The following is a 15470-nucleotide window of genomic DNA, read 5'->3' on the forward strand; positions in this document are numbered from 1 at the left end:
ATTTATGGAGGGGTGAAACATTTCTTGAACACTCGCTAAGCGCTGCCAATCACAACACACTGGGCCAGCTAACAATCACAGCACATTTTATATTTTGGAAGGAGGGGCTTCATCGAAACTAGAACTAAACAATGCGTTCGGGACAGACTGGGGAGAGAGGTGCTGTAATAATGTAAAATATGTGACTGTAAAAGAGCATTATGGGACCCCTTTAACTTTTTTCCAGAATTTATTTTTTGTTCAGCACAGATGAATTAAATTGATCAAGTGACATTTACATTATTACAAAAGATTTCTATTTCAAATAAATGCTGTTCTTTTGAACTGTCTGTACAACAAAGAATCCTGAAAGGTTTTCATTAATATTAAAGGGATTGTTCACCCAAAAATTAAAATAGTCATTTACTCACCCTTATGTTGTTCCAAACCTTTGAGTTTCTTTTTTCTGTTGAACACAAAAGATGATATTGGAATGACGGTAACCAGGCAGTTGACGGTAGCCATTGGCTTTCGTAGTGTGGAGGAAAAAAAATACTATGGAAGTCAATGACTACCATCAACTGTCTCGTTACCAACGTTCTTCAAAATATCGTATTTTGTGTTCAACAGAAGAAAAACTCATAGGTTTGCAACAACACAAGGTTGAGTAAATGATGACAGAAATAAAAATTTTGGGTGAACTATTGATAACATTGATAATAATAAGAAATGTTTCTTGAGCAGCAAATCGGCATACTAGATTTGGTTTTCTAACGGATCATGTGACACTGAAGACTGGAGTTATGATCCTGAAAATTCAGCTTTGCATCACAGGAATAAATTACACTTGTAATATATTCAAATAGAAAACCAATTATTGCAATGGTAATGTAAAAACTTAGTCTTACTAACCCCAAACTTTTGAACTATTTATTTATATTGGTCTGTCGTTATATTTATTAATTTAATCATTGTATTTTTATATAATGTTTTATTAGTAGTATTATTAATTACATTTTTCTGTTCCACAGCTGGTGACCCTACAGGAAGCGAAGCTTTTACTGAAGGAAGATGACGATCTGATCAGGGAGGTGTTTGAGTACTGGAGCAGAAAGAGGAAACTGTGTAAAAATGGATCCCTCATCCCAACTATCAAGCAGGAAAGGCGGGACGGATCCAGTACCAGTGACCCCTACGTGGCCTTCAGGCGCAGGACCGAGAAGATGCAGACGAGAAAGGTGAGCAGTCCTAGTCAGAGCTGTGGCCCTATCGATGTTTTATTCTCAATCCTTTAATGCTGATCCTCTTACGGACTGGACAGATGAAAGCAACTCAATACAGCAGTCACTTTGAGCGATCCGTATTTGTCACTTTAGTTTTTTTCCACACAGTTTTGTACAACATCTAATAACTGGTCAATGCTAGACAGCCATGTGAGGTGAACTGAAGGCTGAGTCTGTTGTAAATGTTTAGTATGCTTTTATAGTACAACAGAGTGTTCCAGACAGCCTTTTAATATCATGCTTAATTTTATTGCATGCTTTTTAAATGACAATGGAAAACATTTAATGCATTTACAAACGTTCTTGTTTTATAAAGCTAAAGCTCTGCGAGCTCTTTATCTTTTTGAAGGCTGTCTCATAATGACTTGCAGGAGTTTGCCTTAAACAATCAGGCATTTAGTTGATGATCATCCTTGTGTGTGGTCTTTTCTCCTCACCAAACTTTGGCATTATTTTACTTGATTTACTCATTTATGTTCTTGTTCTATTGTTTTGCTTTCTTTATTTTATTGCTGACTGTTCACCAGAATAATTGCTTAAAACAGGAGTTGTGCTCAACATACCCTTTTACACACCTGGTCACTTCATGCGTTCGATGCGTGTAAAATCTGATCGCTCAAACCTCTTCATGAGGTGGATTCATTCCAATCGAAACTGGATCGCACTTTTGAAGGCACATGTCAGTTTTACTCCTACCAAAAGGGTAAAAAAGTAAATGTGTGAGTACAGGCCTGGTACTGCAACACACATCACATTCGCCACAAATTTGGCCGTTGCAGATGAGTGGCTGACTCTCTCATCATTAAGCCGACTCGCATTACTGCCGCAAATTAAACTGAAAGTTTGGCATTAGATCCTGAAGCTCAACACGGTCATCTTTGTTAAAGGTAGTGAGACTAAATATTCCGATCAGTAAAAATTCATGACGTGATCAGGTGTAAACGGGTGTGCTATTGAAATTGATGTAAAGAATTGTGAAATTTAATTTGTATTGGTATCAACGACAGTAATTTTGACAATTTTGATTGTCGAAACTTCAATTTGACATAAATCAAAGGTTGAAGTATTATAAATCAGTGACTTCAGTTTCTATGTGTTCGTATGCCTCTAAATAGTAGTCGTTAATATGAAGTGTACTCATTTTTCCGTCATGACTCCCCAGAACCGTAAGAATGACGAGGCGTCTTATGAGAAGATGCTCAAATTAAGAAGGGACCTGAGTCGAGCCGTCACCATCTTGGAGATGATCAAGAAGCGAGAAAAGAGCAAACGAGAACTGCTTCACCTCACATTGGAGGTTGTGGAAAAGAGGTACATAGACAAACTCTCAGAGCTGCCAAAGTGTTATCAGTGGTTTCGAGTGCATGTGTTTGTTATGATGAATGTACGTGATTGAGCTTAACTTTGCTTTGCGTTTTAATATGCCTAACCTGCTTGACTCTAGAATTTTCTTAATTGCTTCTGTAATTGTGTGTGCATTCATGCATAATGAGAACGGGTCATGTATTTTTAATTGGCTTAGGCATCATTGCATACCCTAATTAAGGGGCTTGTTTTTAATGGCTAAATGAGCGATTATGCATCACCTTGCTTGTCCATAAAGGGCACATGATCAGGCTCCATTATTCATTTGTCATCTTTAATCACTGAGATATGTTGGGAAATTTGTGATGCATAGATAAATATCAGGGATGTCCCAAGATGATCTCAAGGATTGGTATCAAGGCAGATTAAGCTGCTGCTTTTTTTATTAGCTTTTTTGAAACTCATTGCCACATCTCTGTATACATTGGATTGATTTATAACTTTAATGTACTTGAAGTGTGAAGTATTGGATTGGGGCTTGATATTGACAGATATCCATTGACTCAGATCGGGGGCACAAAAAAGCTTGATTGGGACATGCCTAGTAAATATACCTCTCAACATTAAAAAAAAAGAGAAGATAAACAGTTTGAGAACACCAGTTGCAAAAATGTGTGTTTTTAAAATGTCCACTCTTTCCCTTCAGGAACACCATGCCAGACTTTGGTTCAGAGGTGATGGCAGAAGCACTAGCTATGGTAAAACCTGTTTACAAGATTCCCATAATGCCCTTCTCCAGCAGCAGTCAGTACCGCCACCAGGACCACATGGACTTCAAAGACTACAAGACCAAGGTGGGTACATCATGTCTTCACAGTCACACCAGGTCAAAACTGCATTGTTGAGAGAGAAAAACCCAGATAAGTGTGTCACATTTTGTTGTTATATTCAGACATGGTGTAAAATATCGATAAACAAAAGAAAATATGTATTTGTTATTAACATTTATTTATTATTAACATTATAAACTTTTTTTTTTTTTTTCCTCCACAACAAATGCTTTAAATTCAACAGTATTCAGAACAGGAATGAAAATGTAAAATTAATTTGCATTAATTTTAAACATTTATTATAAACGTAAAGCCTAACTAAATTGAATTAAAGCAAAACTGAAACTACCAGCTTGTAGGAAATGCACTGTACAAATATCCTTGGGTTTACGTGACTTATATTCTGGAAAATACATGTACTTACATGCACCGTATCTCTCTTTCTTTCAGCCTGAAAAGACAGAGGTGGTCAGAACAAAGAGGAAGTACGAGAAGAAACCCAAAATCCTGCCTCTTTCCACCCCATTGCATTCTGGTCCCTCCCTGTTTAACCCCAAAGACCTCAACCAGTATGACTTCCCCAGCTCTGATGACGAGCCCTTTTCACAGGTACACACACACTGAATTTGCTTGACTAGATGTATCACAGTTTAAAGGTGAAGTTTTGAATTACTGTAATCAATGGCATCATTTGGGGGCAGAACTACAGTACTGTTCAAAAGTTTGGGTCTGTTTTTTGTTTTTGTTTTTTTAAATCTCTCAAGCTCACCAAGACTTCATTTATTTAATCAAAAATACAGTAAAATGGTAATAGTGTGAAATATTGCACTTTAAAATAACTTTTCTATTTTAATATATTTTCAAATGTAATTAATTCCTGTGATGCAAGGTGAATTTTCAGCATCATTACTCCAGTTTTCAGTGTCACATGATCCTTCAGAAATCGTTCTAATGTGCTGATTTGAAACAATTCTAATTATCAATGTTGAAAACAGTTGTGCTGCTTAATATTTTTGTGGAAAACATATCTTTTTTTAGGATTCTTTGATGAATAGAAAGTTCAAAGGAACAGAATTATTTTGAAATCAATCTTTTGTTACATTATAAATGTTTTTACTGAATATCTTGACCTATAAATATTTGGACTTTTGACCTTCTTGCTGAATAAAAGTATTCATTTCTATAAAGAAAACCCTTAGCGACCCCAAACTTTTGAACGGTAAAGTACCTGTGCCACTGGTTGCACAGAAATGTGTGCACTTTACATTTAAATTAATTGTGTGTTGGTTTGTAAACTTTGGACTTAATTTTTTATGCAATCGATGCATAAAATACATCCTGTTCCTGTTGTGCAGATACATTCTGGGTCGTCAGAGGCCGAGGAAGAGAACGAGCCCGATGGAGTGTTTGCCTTCAGGCGGAAAGCAGGATGTGTTTATAACGCTGTAGGTGTCGAGCACTGACCTCAAATCTCATACCTTGCACTTCCTCTGTTCCACACCTCTTTCCTCTCCACTATTGTTCTACACCTCAGTGTATCCTGATGTGTGTTATAGCCAAGTAAACACTAAAGTTGCTTAGTTAAACAAGAATGTGATAATCCCTTCACATAGATGATCCCTTTAAATGCTGCCAACATTGGTGGCTCCCTAGGCATTACTGACACAGGCTGTTTTTGATGCTGTACCTTTAAGACTTCCGTTTGTAAATCATTTTTATGGTTGACGAGTAAGTTCACAATACTTTGACCAAGTCGCAATCCTTTATTCCCTGTATTTTATAGGGATGCGCCGATCCGATAGTCAGTATTGGTATTGGCTCCGATACTGCCATTCTTTGCCGGATCGGGTATCGGTCAGACGAGGCCGATCCAAATCTGATATTGTGCGTATACTATTGTTATTAAGCCCCACAAAAGGCACAAAAACATTATAAAGCACCATAAAGTTTTCCTGCATTATATTATAAGTGTTCAGAAGCCATTCTATAGTATAATGTGAGGTAGAAATGAATATTTAAGTCGTTAAATTCAAGTTCACGTAAACTCTTCCCTCCACTGCGGCTGTCAGTGATTCTCCATTCAGCATTCAAACAGCGCGTCAACTCTCTCCAAGATGATTCAATGTTACTATTATTATACTTGATCTGTAGATAAAAGTCTGGTTTCACATAAAATGACTTTAAATCACATAAAATGTTACTTTCTAGCGGGTGTCTTGTTCGATCACAACACGGGAGTCGAGCGCACTATAATTGTTCTTCACGCACACAGTAACTGAAATTTAAAACTGTAAAAGAAAAGACTGAATAAACTATTGCATAGATAGAGACTGTATAATACACTACGCATCAATATGTCTTTCCTTAGTGCTTTGAACTTTTCAATGCGGACTCGAAGCGTTGCGCACTGTGAATCCATGTTGCTTCAAGCGCATCATTAATGCGCTTTTATCATTAACTTAATTTTATAGTATATATAGCATACTTTTTCTTTTCTTTTTTTTATCTTGTATTTCATGAATGTATTTTACAACAATGCAAAGAGCAATGTGTAAAGTTTTACCAGATTTAGTACTACACTTATTGTCTCTTATTTGTTCCCCACTAAATGTTTTTTTTTCACTAAATGTTCAGATACTATAAAATTATTATGCACTCGTGATTTTTCTAGAGTAAATTTTACTGCTGAATTATCCACTAATCTAGTTTATAATAGCATTTTTGTCATAGATTATGATCTTTTTTTTTTTTCTTTTGTGGTTTTTCTTTATAATGAAGATAAGTAGATTGTGTTTAACACAAAATAGTGATTATCAGTTCAACACAGTTATTGAAATCCTACTTGATTTAAAAAAAAAACAGCGCTGGTATCGGACTGTTATCGGTCGATACTCAGAATTTTTGGTATCAGATCGGTTCTGAAAAAATGGTATCGGTGCATCCCTAGTATTTTATTTCCTTTACTGCTTCGTTTAACCCTTTTCCCTCTGTTTTGAAGGTCACGTTCATTCTCGTTTTGGTTTCTGTTGTTCTTGCAGGCCCGTTTGGATCAGAGCGGTGACTGGCCCTGGTCTGGGGAAACAGAGGGAGCGTCATGTGACCCGCGGTTCCGATACTCCCTCACAAGTCTCACCATTCCCCGCCGCTGTGTCGGGTTGGCACGGCGACGGCTGGGACGGGGCGGCAGGTGAGTCAAGTCCATATGTCTTTCGGTCTCATTCGGACTTCTTGAATTGTATTTCGAGTTTTCTTAATCGGATTGAATCTGTTCCTCAGGTTTCTTCTGGATCGGGCCTATTCGGATTTGAACGGATTATTCCAAAGTCTGGACTCGGAGCCGGACTTCTCTTTACCTGCTTCTCCTCTCCATACAGAAACCACTTCCCAGACTGTTACCTCAACCAACACATCCTCTTTATCACAATCCTCACCCTCTTCCTCTCAGACTTCGTATTCAGACCTGAGGCAAATCCTCCGAAACATCAAATCGTGCCGCTGGAGGCACTTTAAACCACGGACACTAACCAGCCAATCAGGCGCAGGGGATGCACTGTCCCGGAGACCGTTCAGGGGTTTGGTCAGGGGCGGCGCAGGGCCGGGTGGCAGTACACTGGGCAGGACAGCGGGCATGGGACCACCTGCAGTCGGTGAGTAAACTCAAACGCTAGTGTGCATGCAAAGTGCTGGAACTGTTTGTTTGCTCATGTTTAATTCATCGTCGTCAATGAAAACTGGAAATAAACTGCATGATTGACGGTTATTGTAATTGAGAAAGCTCAGTGTTTGCTGCAGCGATGCATGGGAATGTTATTTTGGGCCCTTTTCAGCAGGGATATGCAAAACTTCATATTTTTATATAATCTGTGTATGCATGAATGTGTGTATAGCATCAATATTAACTAGTTTAATTTGACGTTTTGTGTACATCTTTGCTACAATTAATTGTTAGCCTTTATCATATATTGCATTAGCTCAAATTGGGCACCGGCAAACATTATCAGTGTTTTAATAGTTTCTTCTAAATTTGACTAAAAAAGCAAAGATTTATGAGCCGTTTACAGAACCGAATATTATATAAATGCTTTTTTTTTTTTTTTTGATTAAATGCAACTGGTCTATAAATGTCTGCCAACACTTGAGCAATGACAATAATTTTTTTATTACGAAATATTTAAATGAGGACAAATCAGTTGACAGTTGGCTCTTCATTGTCAGAAGAAAACCAATAAACCAGAAGCAACTGTTCATCAGAAGCACAGCTGCATCTTTCCATAAAACCTCATTAAATGCGTCCAGCATTAAATGAAACTCTTACAGATGATGGCGAGAGCACAGCGTTTGCAAATTATGTAGTCTATTCTCCTGTTTCATATTTGTGTAATGCTTCAGTGATCAGCTGCGTTTTTTAATATTTACATGGTTGCAGCTCACTTGTTCTCCTCTCTATTTGTTGGGGAAAAAAATTAGTATTAGTAACTAAACAAGGAAGAATATTCTTTTGCATTATTATGAGAGAATATTTTGATTGGTCAAACTTTTATTGCTAGTCTGTCATAGCCTATTTGCATAATTCATCAGTTCACATTTATTCTAAACAAATGTTTTTCTATGTATTATTTCATTAAAATATCTTAGACAGCATTTCTGTATGTAAAACTATATTACGAACAACATCATAACCCTAACTAACACAACACCTGTGTTGCAAATAACATTGTGTTTACCTTAATATTTCTAGTCTCTTTCATTCAACAAGAAATGCTGTGGAATTGCGGTTCTGTATGTCAGGTGTCTAATATTTACGTGTGTGTGTGTTCCAGCGTTCACAGCTGAGCAGTATCAGCAGCATCAAGAACAGCTGGCCCTTATGCAGAAACAGCAGCTGGAGCAGATACAACAACAGGCCAATGACACGGGCTCCAGTCAGGTGTGTAACGCAGAGACACAAGTGTCACTCACGTCTGAAAGTGTGATGCTTAATATAACAATCTGCTGGTGTGCCCTCAGTCTCTCGTGTCCAAGACGTTGGACTCAGTCAGCGCCCAGTTTGCCGCCTCTGCACTCATGACCTCTGACCAGCTTTTGACCCTAAAGGTTAAAGAGGACGGCATAGGAGGCGGAGTCAACGGTGTCGTCCAAGCTTCAGGTTTGTGTTTTGGACAAGCTTAAACTTTTTCATCCTGAAATACATTATGAATTTACACATTTGTATAATTAATAATTTTCTCTTTGACAGGCGTTTACAAGGGGTTGAGCGTCTCCGCCACGTCCTCTGCTTCTGTCCTCACTAGCCAACCAACATCGACCGCTGCGCCGCCCACCTTCCTTTCCTCCACTAGCAACTCTAACACAAGCACCGCCCACACGGTCCATAACCCTATAGGCAACAACACAGCCAACTCCACCTCTCAGGTCCTGATCGGCAACAACCTACGTCTCAGCGTCACCACGCCCTCTATCGCCAGTCTGAATGCCCGACACCTTCCCAGAAGTCTCAGCAACGTGCCACCCGCTGCCTTGAAGCTCGCCGCCGCCAGCAACTGTCAGCTCCCCAAAGTCAACACTGGGTAAAGAATTACATGCATTCAATTTCTTTTCTTTTTGCAGATATTTAGTTTGAATTAAAAAAAAAAATTGCACACTATATTTAGCAAACACAATCCCATTGGAAGCTTGTTTCCGCCATGGAATAAAAAAAATACAAAAATATTAACTCTCAGGTCTAAGAAATAGTGCAATTGTGAGATATCAACTTGCAATTGTGGTATAAAGTCGAATTCTGGAAAAAGTTCTGACATTCTCGCAATTGTGAGTTAATGACCTGCTATTCTGAGAAAAAAAAAATGACTATATAAATATTTAATATAAAAAAATATTAACTCACTATTGCGAGACACTATTTTTTTACTATATCAAATCCAGCATCTTTTCATTGTTTTATGTAATTTTGTTTGCTGATATTTATTTTTGCTATATTAAGCCAATTGTAACAATCCAGCACCGCCTTCTGTTTATTTGTCTTTATAACAGTAACAATCCAGCATTTTTCTGCAAATATTTGCAGTTTTTGCAAGGTGCAGTCACACACCTTGACTTGACATGCTTTGGACTTCACATCAAAATATGACGTCACTCTTTTGACTTTAAATTTGAATAAACTATAAATAATACATTCATAAATGGTAAATCTACTTGTCTGTCCACAATGAATGGGAGAAATTGCAATGCTCAATATGGCAGCCTTTTTGTTTGTTTTTTTGTTTTTTAACTCTTGAAAGTTGAACTAAAGAATCAGATATGGTTAAATTTCCCTATTTTAGCAGATTTAATAGAGCTGTACTCCAGGGAAACTGCCATCATGCCGAGTGAACTGACTTGGCTTAAAAGTAACTTTATCTGTGTCTCATCTGGAAGCATACATCGAGGCTGCCTCATTTCAGTAAAATAACCATTTCATCCCAAAGTCATTGAGAAATTACAACAATGTACTGTACACTTCACAAGGAATAACACTAAATTTTATAATGGTTATTTTTCTGAAACGAGACGTCCTTGATGACGTCTGCGCCCGCAAAAGGTGACCTCTGGAAAAAGAGACATTTGTTTCGATCCCATATTGGTCACACAAATTTTTTTATTACATTTTTTTAACATTTTAAAAGGTCATTGTTTGGCAAAATCTAAACTCTTCTTGCTTTTCCGCTTTCGCGTGTTTACATGGGCGCAATGTTGGAAATGTCGCGTTAAGCAAGTACATTAGTCAGATTTATTTGATCGCTTACCGGGTTATTGATCCGTCTCCTGTTTGTTTACAGGGAGAATCACGAGCAGGAAAAGCAGTCCCTCAACAGTATAGCAGAGAACACAGTGGCCATGGAGGTGACGTAGTGACTGTTGCCTGGATGGCGTTCTTTTCTTTTCTTTTTTTCTGCCCAGTCCAGTCTTCTGGTGCTGTGCACCAATTGGGTTTGGGGAAGCAAAAGGACAGCGGGTTTCCACAACAACTGTCTGAACGTGACACAATTTCGTCTCTTGTTTTTCTTTGTTTTCACCCCCTTTTTTAGTTTTGAACATATGCTGTTTCTGTTAAGAAAAGAGATGTGTAAATTAAGAATATGGCTAATATTCAATGTACAGAACTACATATTTGTAGAAGCCCACCACCACCACCACCACCCTTGTATATACGCTACTTGAATACAGAACTGTTGAGTTGTGATGTTTTGCACTTGGGGAATCAAAAAGAGAAAAAAAGCGAATGAGGGGGGAGTGTGTGAGTGAACCGTGAGGTCAGGTAAAAGTGAGTGTGTGAATAATCGTGCATGGTGAGGAAACCTGCTGTTCTACCTATTTATTGTGCTGTGTTTACAATTATTTGTTCTTTATGTTGGTTATTTTCTTTTGTTTTTTCGTACACTGTGCCCCTCAGTTGTTTCCTGCGGTGTTGTAAGTGTTTAGGTAGCTGTCAATTCCCGAATTTCCCCGTTTTCACATTTCGACTGGTTCACACTGTGAATCGGATTGAACGTTAATGGTGTCATGCCATTTTTCCCCCCGTATTGTTTTTATAATTTTATTTTATTTTTTTTATAATTTTCCCCTCTTCTTCTGCAAGGGATGGGACATGTGGGGGATTGACGCCCTTTAGGTTCAGGGTTTATTGGGAGGGCAATTCAAATTTTTTGGGGGGTGGTTATAGAAATCTTCCATTTTTATCATCCCAAATAATAACAAAAAGACAAACAAGGGATGAAGTCTTCACTTTGGGAGCTTCCAAGGCTTCCGGGTCAACTAAGCACTATTGTTTCGAATTGTTTTTTTTTTAAAGTTGATTTATTGCTGCTTTTTGTATAAATTCAGTTCCTTTTTCATACGATGGAAACTGTTTGGTTTGTCCCCGTTTTTATTTCTTTGTACAACAGAGTTATTTTTGTATCTTGTTTTGCATTGTTTTTTTTTTGTTTGTTTTCTTGTGGTGAAGCGTCTTTTGCGCTTCTTTAATGGAAGACTTCATTCTTTGTTGCTAAACGTCACGCGCAGCGGCCGATAGACGCCCATCCGAGTCATCATTCCGGTTTATGACGCAAGACCAAGAAGGAGCAAAAGAGGTGGATGCCAAACGAAACGTCATCTCCTTGGCCTTCTCTAAACGCATTAATCCTGCAGACTCTGGACTACTTCAAGGCCTGACAAAAACCACAAGTTAAAGGTTGTGCCTTCCTTTGGGAACGTCCTGCTCAGTCTCTTCCGTGAAGAGGATGCTCCGGGTCAAGGCCGCAGTGCCTGCGGTACACACTTGTCCGGAGCTCGGATCTCCGATGCCCAGTCCACTGGCTGAACTGAATCATCCTCCTCCAGGGGTTTCTAGTCTGATCTGGATGGAGGCAAAAAAATGAGAAAATATGGAAAATATTAAAAAGAAAAAATATTATTGAATAAGTAAAAAAAGATATGTGACAATTCAAACATGAATCAGACAATAAAGCCCAGGTTATATGTGAACTAATGAGTTGTCTTTTTATTGTGTGGATGGACAATAGTCAATGATTCTCAATACTTTCATGACCTGGATGATCTACGACTGTTTATAAGTCCCATATTTGTCTTGAGCAGTCCTCCCACTGTTCTTCAGAAAAATCCTCCTCATTCTTTGGTTTTCCAGCATCTTCTGCATATTTGAACCCTTCTCAACAATGATTGTGTGAAAGTCTCACAGATTTGGAGACTTAATGAAGGAATTAATGACAATTTTAATTTTGGGGTGAACTATCCCTTTAACATTTAACGGAATTATCCCCATTTTTATTAATTTAACATTCTAATTAAAATACTCGCAGCATTACAATTTTTTTTTTTGCCAATTGAAGATATCGGGGGAAAAACGTTTGTTGCACAGCATGCCACCATAAAGAGTGCAATCTGTAAAGTTCTCAGAGATGGATGCATGACTTCAGGCTGATAGTTTTATGTGTGCACACTTGAGGATCCCGGAAACTCCCGATTTACACAACCTCACTATACACGTTCCACAAGACCGGATCCCAGAGTGCATGAGGAGGAGTGTACGTGGAAAATGGCGGAGCATTGGAATTTAAAGCAGTTTATGCATTGAATTTCCTCCACATCAACTTGAATGCAATTACACGTTCAGTTTCCCTTTGCTTCCGACCATCTTTCATGACAGTTAAAGTCAACGCAAAGATGTACATTTTCTTCGGTAATGCATGTTCCATGTTCTGGTCCTATTGGTCTTATTATTGTTTTATTATTATTCCTTATGAATAAAACACAGTCCCGTTCTACTACATTTTCTCGTTGAACATCATGTGAAATGCACCATAAAATGGGTTATGAATTGAATTGATTCTACAGGCCTTGGGGCAAGAGAAACGGAGGACGGTCCTCTTTTAAATGAGTCTTGAATCTTGATTGAATGTCCAAAATGTGGAGTCATTGCATGAAAGCAGTAGGAGATTGATTTTCATCTTGTGAAGAAAATATAATATTGCACACATTGCAATCTATCAGATTCAGAAACTGTATTTTCTGTTTTCTCATCAATCTGTTTTTGCATCAGCTTTTTTTTTTTTTTTTGCTCTATTTTTTCTTCAGAGATCGAACGGGCTGAGTTTCAGTATGAATGCCAAATCACCTCTCTGTGTGCCAGGAAGCCAAATATTGTTTTTATCGACCACAGTTGAGAATACTAAACTCGCCCGTTACCATAGAAACATTTAAAAATCAATTGAGTGTTTTAGGTTGAGTTTCTTCAATAATACTGTAGCTTTGGTTTTTCATTGTTCATATGATAATGTGCATGGTTATTCTGTTTGGATGTCAGATGAAAGAGTGAGCGAGACGGAGGAATGTTGTTCTGGGTCCTGAAATGAGGCTGTTCATTTAGGTCCCTGTAATGGTTCTGATATGGTCAATCATAGCATGGAAATATTCAGTCTGTGGTCTCAGCACAGCTCAGTAAGTGTGACTGCATCACGCTGTATATATTTTTGGTAATTCTATTAATTATTTTTATTTTTTTTGTTCAGTGAGATTTAAAGAGGAGAGGCCAGCATATATTTTATTTAAACATTAATATAATAAAAATAATGCAATGAACATTTATATATTTTAATAAAATGTTTAATAAAATGTATGACAAGAGGCCAATCAGCATGTTTAAAATAAGCTATTATTTTATAAAACAAACTATTTTATTATAAAAAATAATCAAAAGAACGCTCACCGCACTCTCCCAGCTAATTAGGTGCAGAGACATATATGATTTATCACAGCATGTTTTCTTTTATCAAATCAACTTAGATCATTTATGTGGTTCAGATAACATAATATTTTGAGTTTCTGTTGATTAAACCAATCTTCATTGTATCAACTCAATTTTTTAATTTCGATGAACTTAAAATTTCTTTTTTAAGTTAAACCAACCTTTCTTTTTACGGTGCAGTAGAAGATAAAGTAGATAAAGATTACAAACGTTTCGGCCTATAAAAATAATGAAACAAAAGTATATTTTAATAGAATATAATATAGTTTTTAATAAAATGTATAAGATGTGAGTTCAATGAACATGTTTAAAATAAATTATTTTAGTAAATAGTATGTTGTAAAAGTAATGAAATAAAAAAAAAATATATATATATTTTTTTTTTTTTTTCATAAAATATATAAGAGGAGAGGCCAGTGAACATGTTTAAAATGTTCTGTTTTAAAAAAAAGATAAATATTTTATAATTAATTATGGAAAAAACAAACATATTTTAGCTATATCTTTTAAAATACACTATATATTTAACAAATTATGAGGAGAGGTTAATGATCATAGATGCTAAATAAATTAAGCAATTATTTGTTAAAAAATATTATGATATTTTTATAATTTTAATAATGTAGATTTTAATCAAATATATAAGAGGAGAGACCAATGAGCATTCAAAATAAGCAATTATTTTAATTAAATATATATATATATATATATTTTAAATAAAATATTTATTTATTATTAATATTACATTTTTATTACATCTATTACCATTTAACTCATTTAACACCTTGTTATTAAGTGTGTTTCTTTCTCACCATTGAAGTGTGTTTGCCTGCAGGTAATGTGGAAGGCTCACAAGTTATTAAGTCTCAAACAAATGTTTTTGAAATTGTTCAAATATATAATGCATCTACCCAAATGCTATAGGTTGTTCTTAATGGTTTCTAGGGCTTTGGTTACTTTCTGGTATAAATCTCTGATATTTAGTGTCTAATAACTGGAGTTCCTCCTTCGATGCAAGTCTCTACGCCTTTTCTGCTTTTTTTTTTATGGTTGAGCATAAAGTTAGGAGTCATTAAGTTAGGAGTTCCCCAAAGAACCTTGGTTTTTCTTAGTGTGAATATGATCTGAAGAACATTTTTCCATTATAAAGAGCCAGGATGTTAAAGGTTCTTCATGAAACCATCGATGCCTTAAGAGTGTAATGACATAGTAAATGAAGAGCTACTACAGAACGGTCGTTAGCAGCTTTCCAGCGAGAACTCGCACTTGGTTGAGATTATTTGAAGGTGAATGTTCGTGAAGGCTCAGGTGTCTTCTGGCACTTCATTCTGGAGAGCAGAGTAAGTGGTGGAAATGCTTATTGACTGTTTGTGTGTGATGGACTCCGTCCAAGTCTCTCAACGAGCGCTTTGATCCGAGGAGGAAAACGTGATGAGCCAACAAGAGCCTCGGATCAAAGATGCAAAGTTGTGTGTGTGTGTTTGAAATCTTTTATGGTGGTTTCTTCAAAAATCTAAATAAATAAATAGAGGCATTTTTTGCCACGCTAAAATGAGATTCTCATCAAGGTCAGCAAGTCTATAGGCTACAATTTCATGACACGTAATTTCGGGTTGTCTAACATCAAATCCTTTGGAAAGTTGAAAACATTTTCGAAATTGATAATTGAGGTCTGCACACTCATATGCATTCAAGGATAATGTTAATGCTTTTGCACCACTTGACATTGCAAGAAATCAAAGTTGAAAACCGAACCCTCGCTGCCTCATAAAACGCCCTGATTTGAATTGA

At 36.9% G+C, this 15470-nt stretch overlaps 1 protein-coding gene across 3 annotated transcripts in view; it reads left to right on the top strand.

Moving 5' to 3' along the window:
• epc1a (enhancer of polycomb homolog 1 a) overlaps nucleotides 1–11318 on the top strand; it is a 33552-nt gene extending 22234 nt beyond the window's left edge. For all 3 annotated transcript variants that reach the window (XM_079852119.1, XM_079852118.1, XM_079852120.1), the window contains exons 4-14: nucleotides 1011–1217; nucleotides 2425–2573; nucleotides 3274–3421; nucleotides 3848–4006; nucleotides 4753–4842; nucleotides 6436–6584; nucleotides 6674–7044; nucleotides 8218–8324; nucleotides 8405–8543; nucleotides 8634–8964; nucleotides 10213–11318. In XM_079852119.1, the coding sequence (XP_079708245.1) occupies nucleotides 1011–1217; nucleotides 2425–2573; nucleotides 3274–3421; nucleotides 3848–4006; nucleotides 4753–4842; nucleotides 6436–6584; nucleotides 6674–7044; nucleotides 8218–8324; nucleotides 8405–8543; nucleotides 8634–8964; nucleotides 10213–10285 (1923 nt within the window). In that variant the 3' untranslated portion in view covers nucleotides 10286–11318. The remainder of the gene's footprint in view (nucleotides 1–1010; nucleotides 1218–2424; nucleotides 2574–3273; nucleotides 3422–3847; nucleotides 4007–4752; nucleotides 4843–6435; nucleotides 6585–6673; nucleotides 7045–8217; nucleotides 8325–8404; nucleotides 8544–8633; nucleotides 8965–10212) is intronic.
• The last annotated feature ends 4152 nt before the right edge of the window (nucleotides 11319–15470 follow it).

This window comes from Squalius cephalus (genome assembly GCF_949319135.1).
Source record: "Squalius cephalus genome assembly, chromosome: 19".
In the NCBI taxonomy this organism is placed as follows: Eukaryota; Metazoa; Chordata; class Actinopteri; order Cypriniformes; family Leuciscidae; genus Squalius; species Squalius cephalus.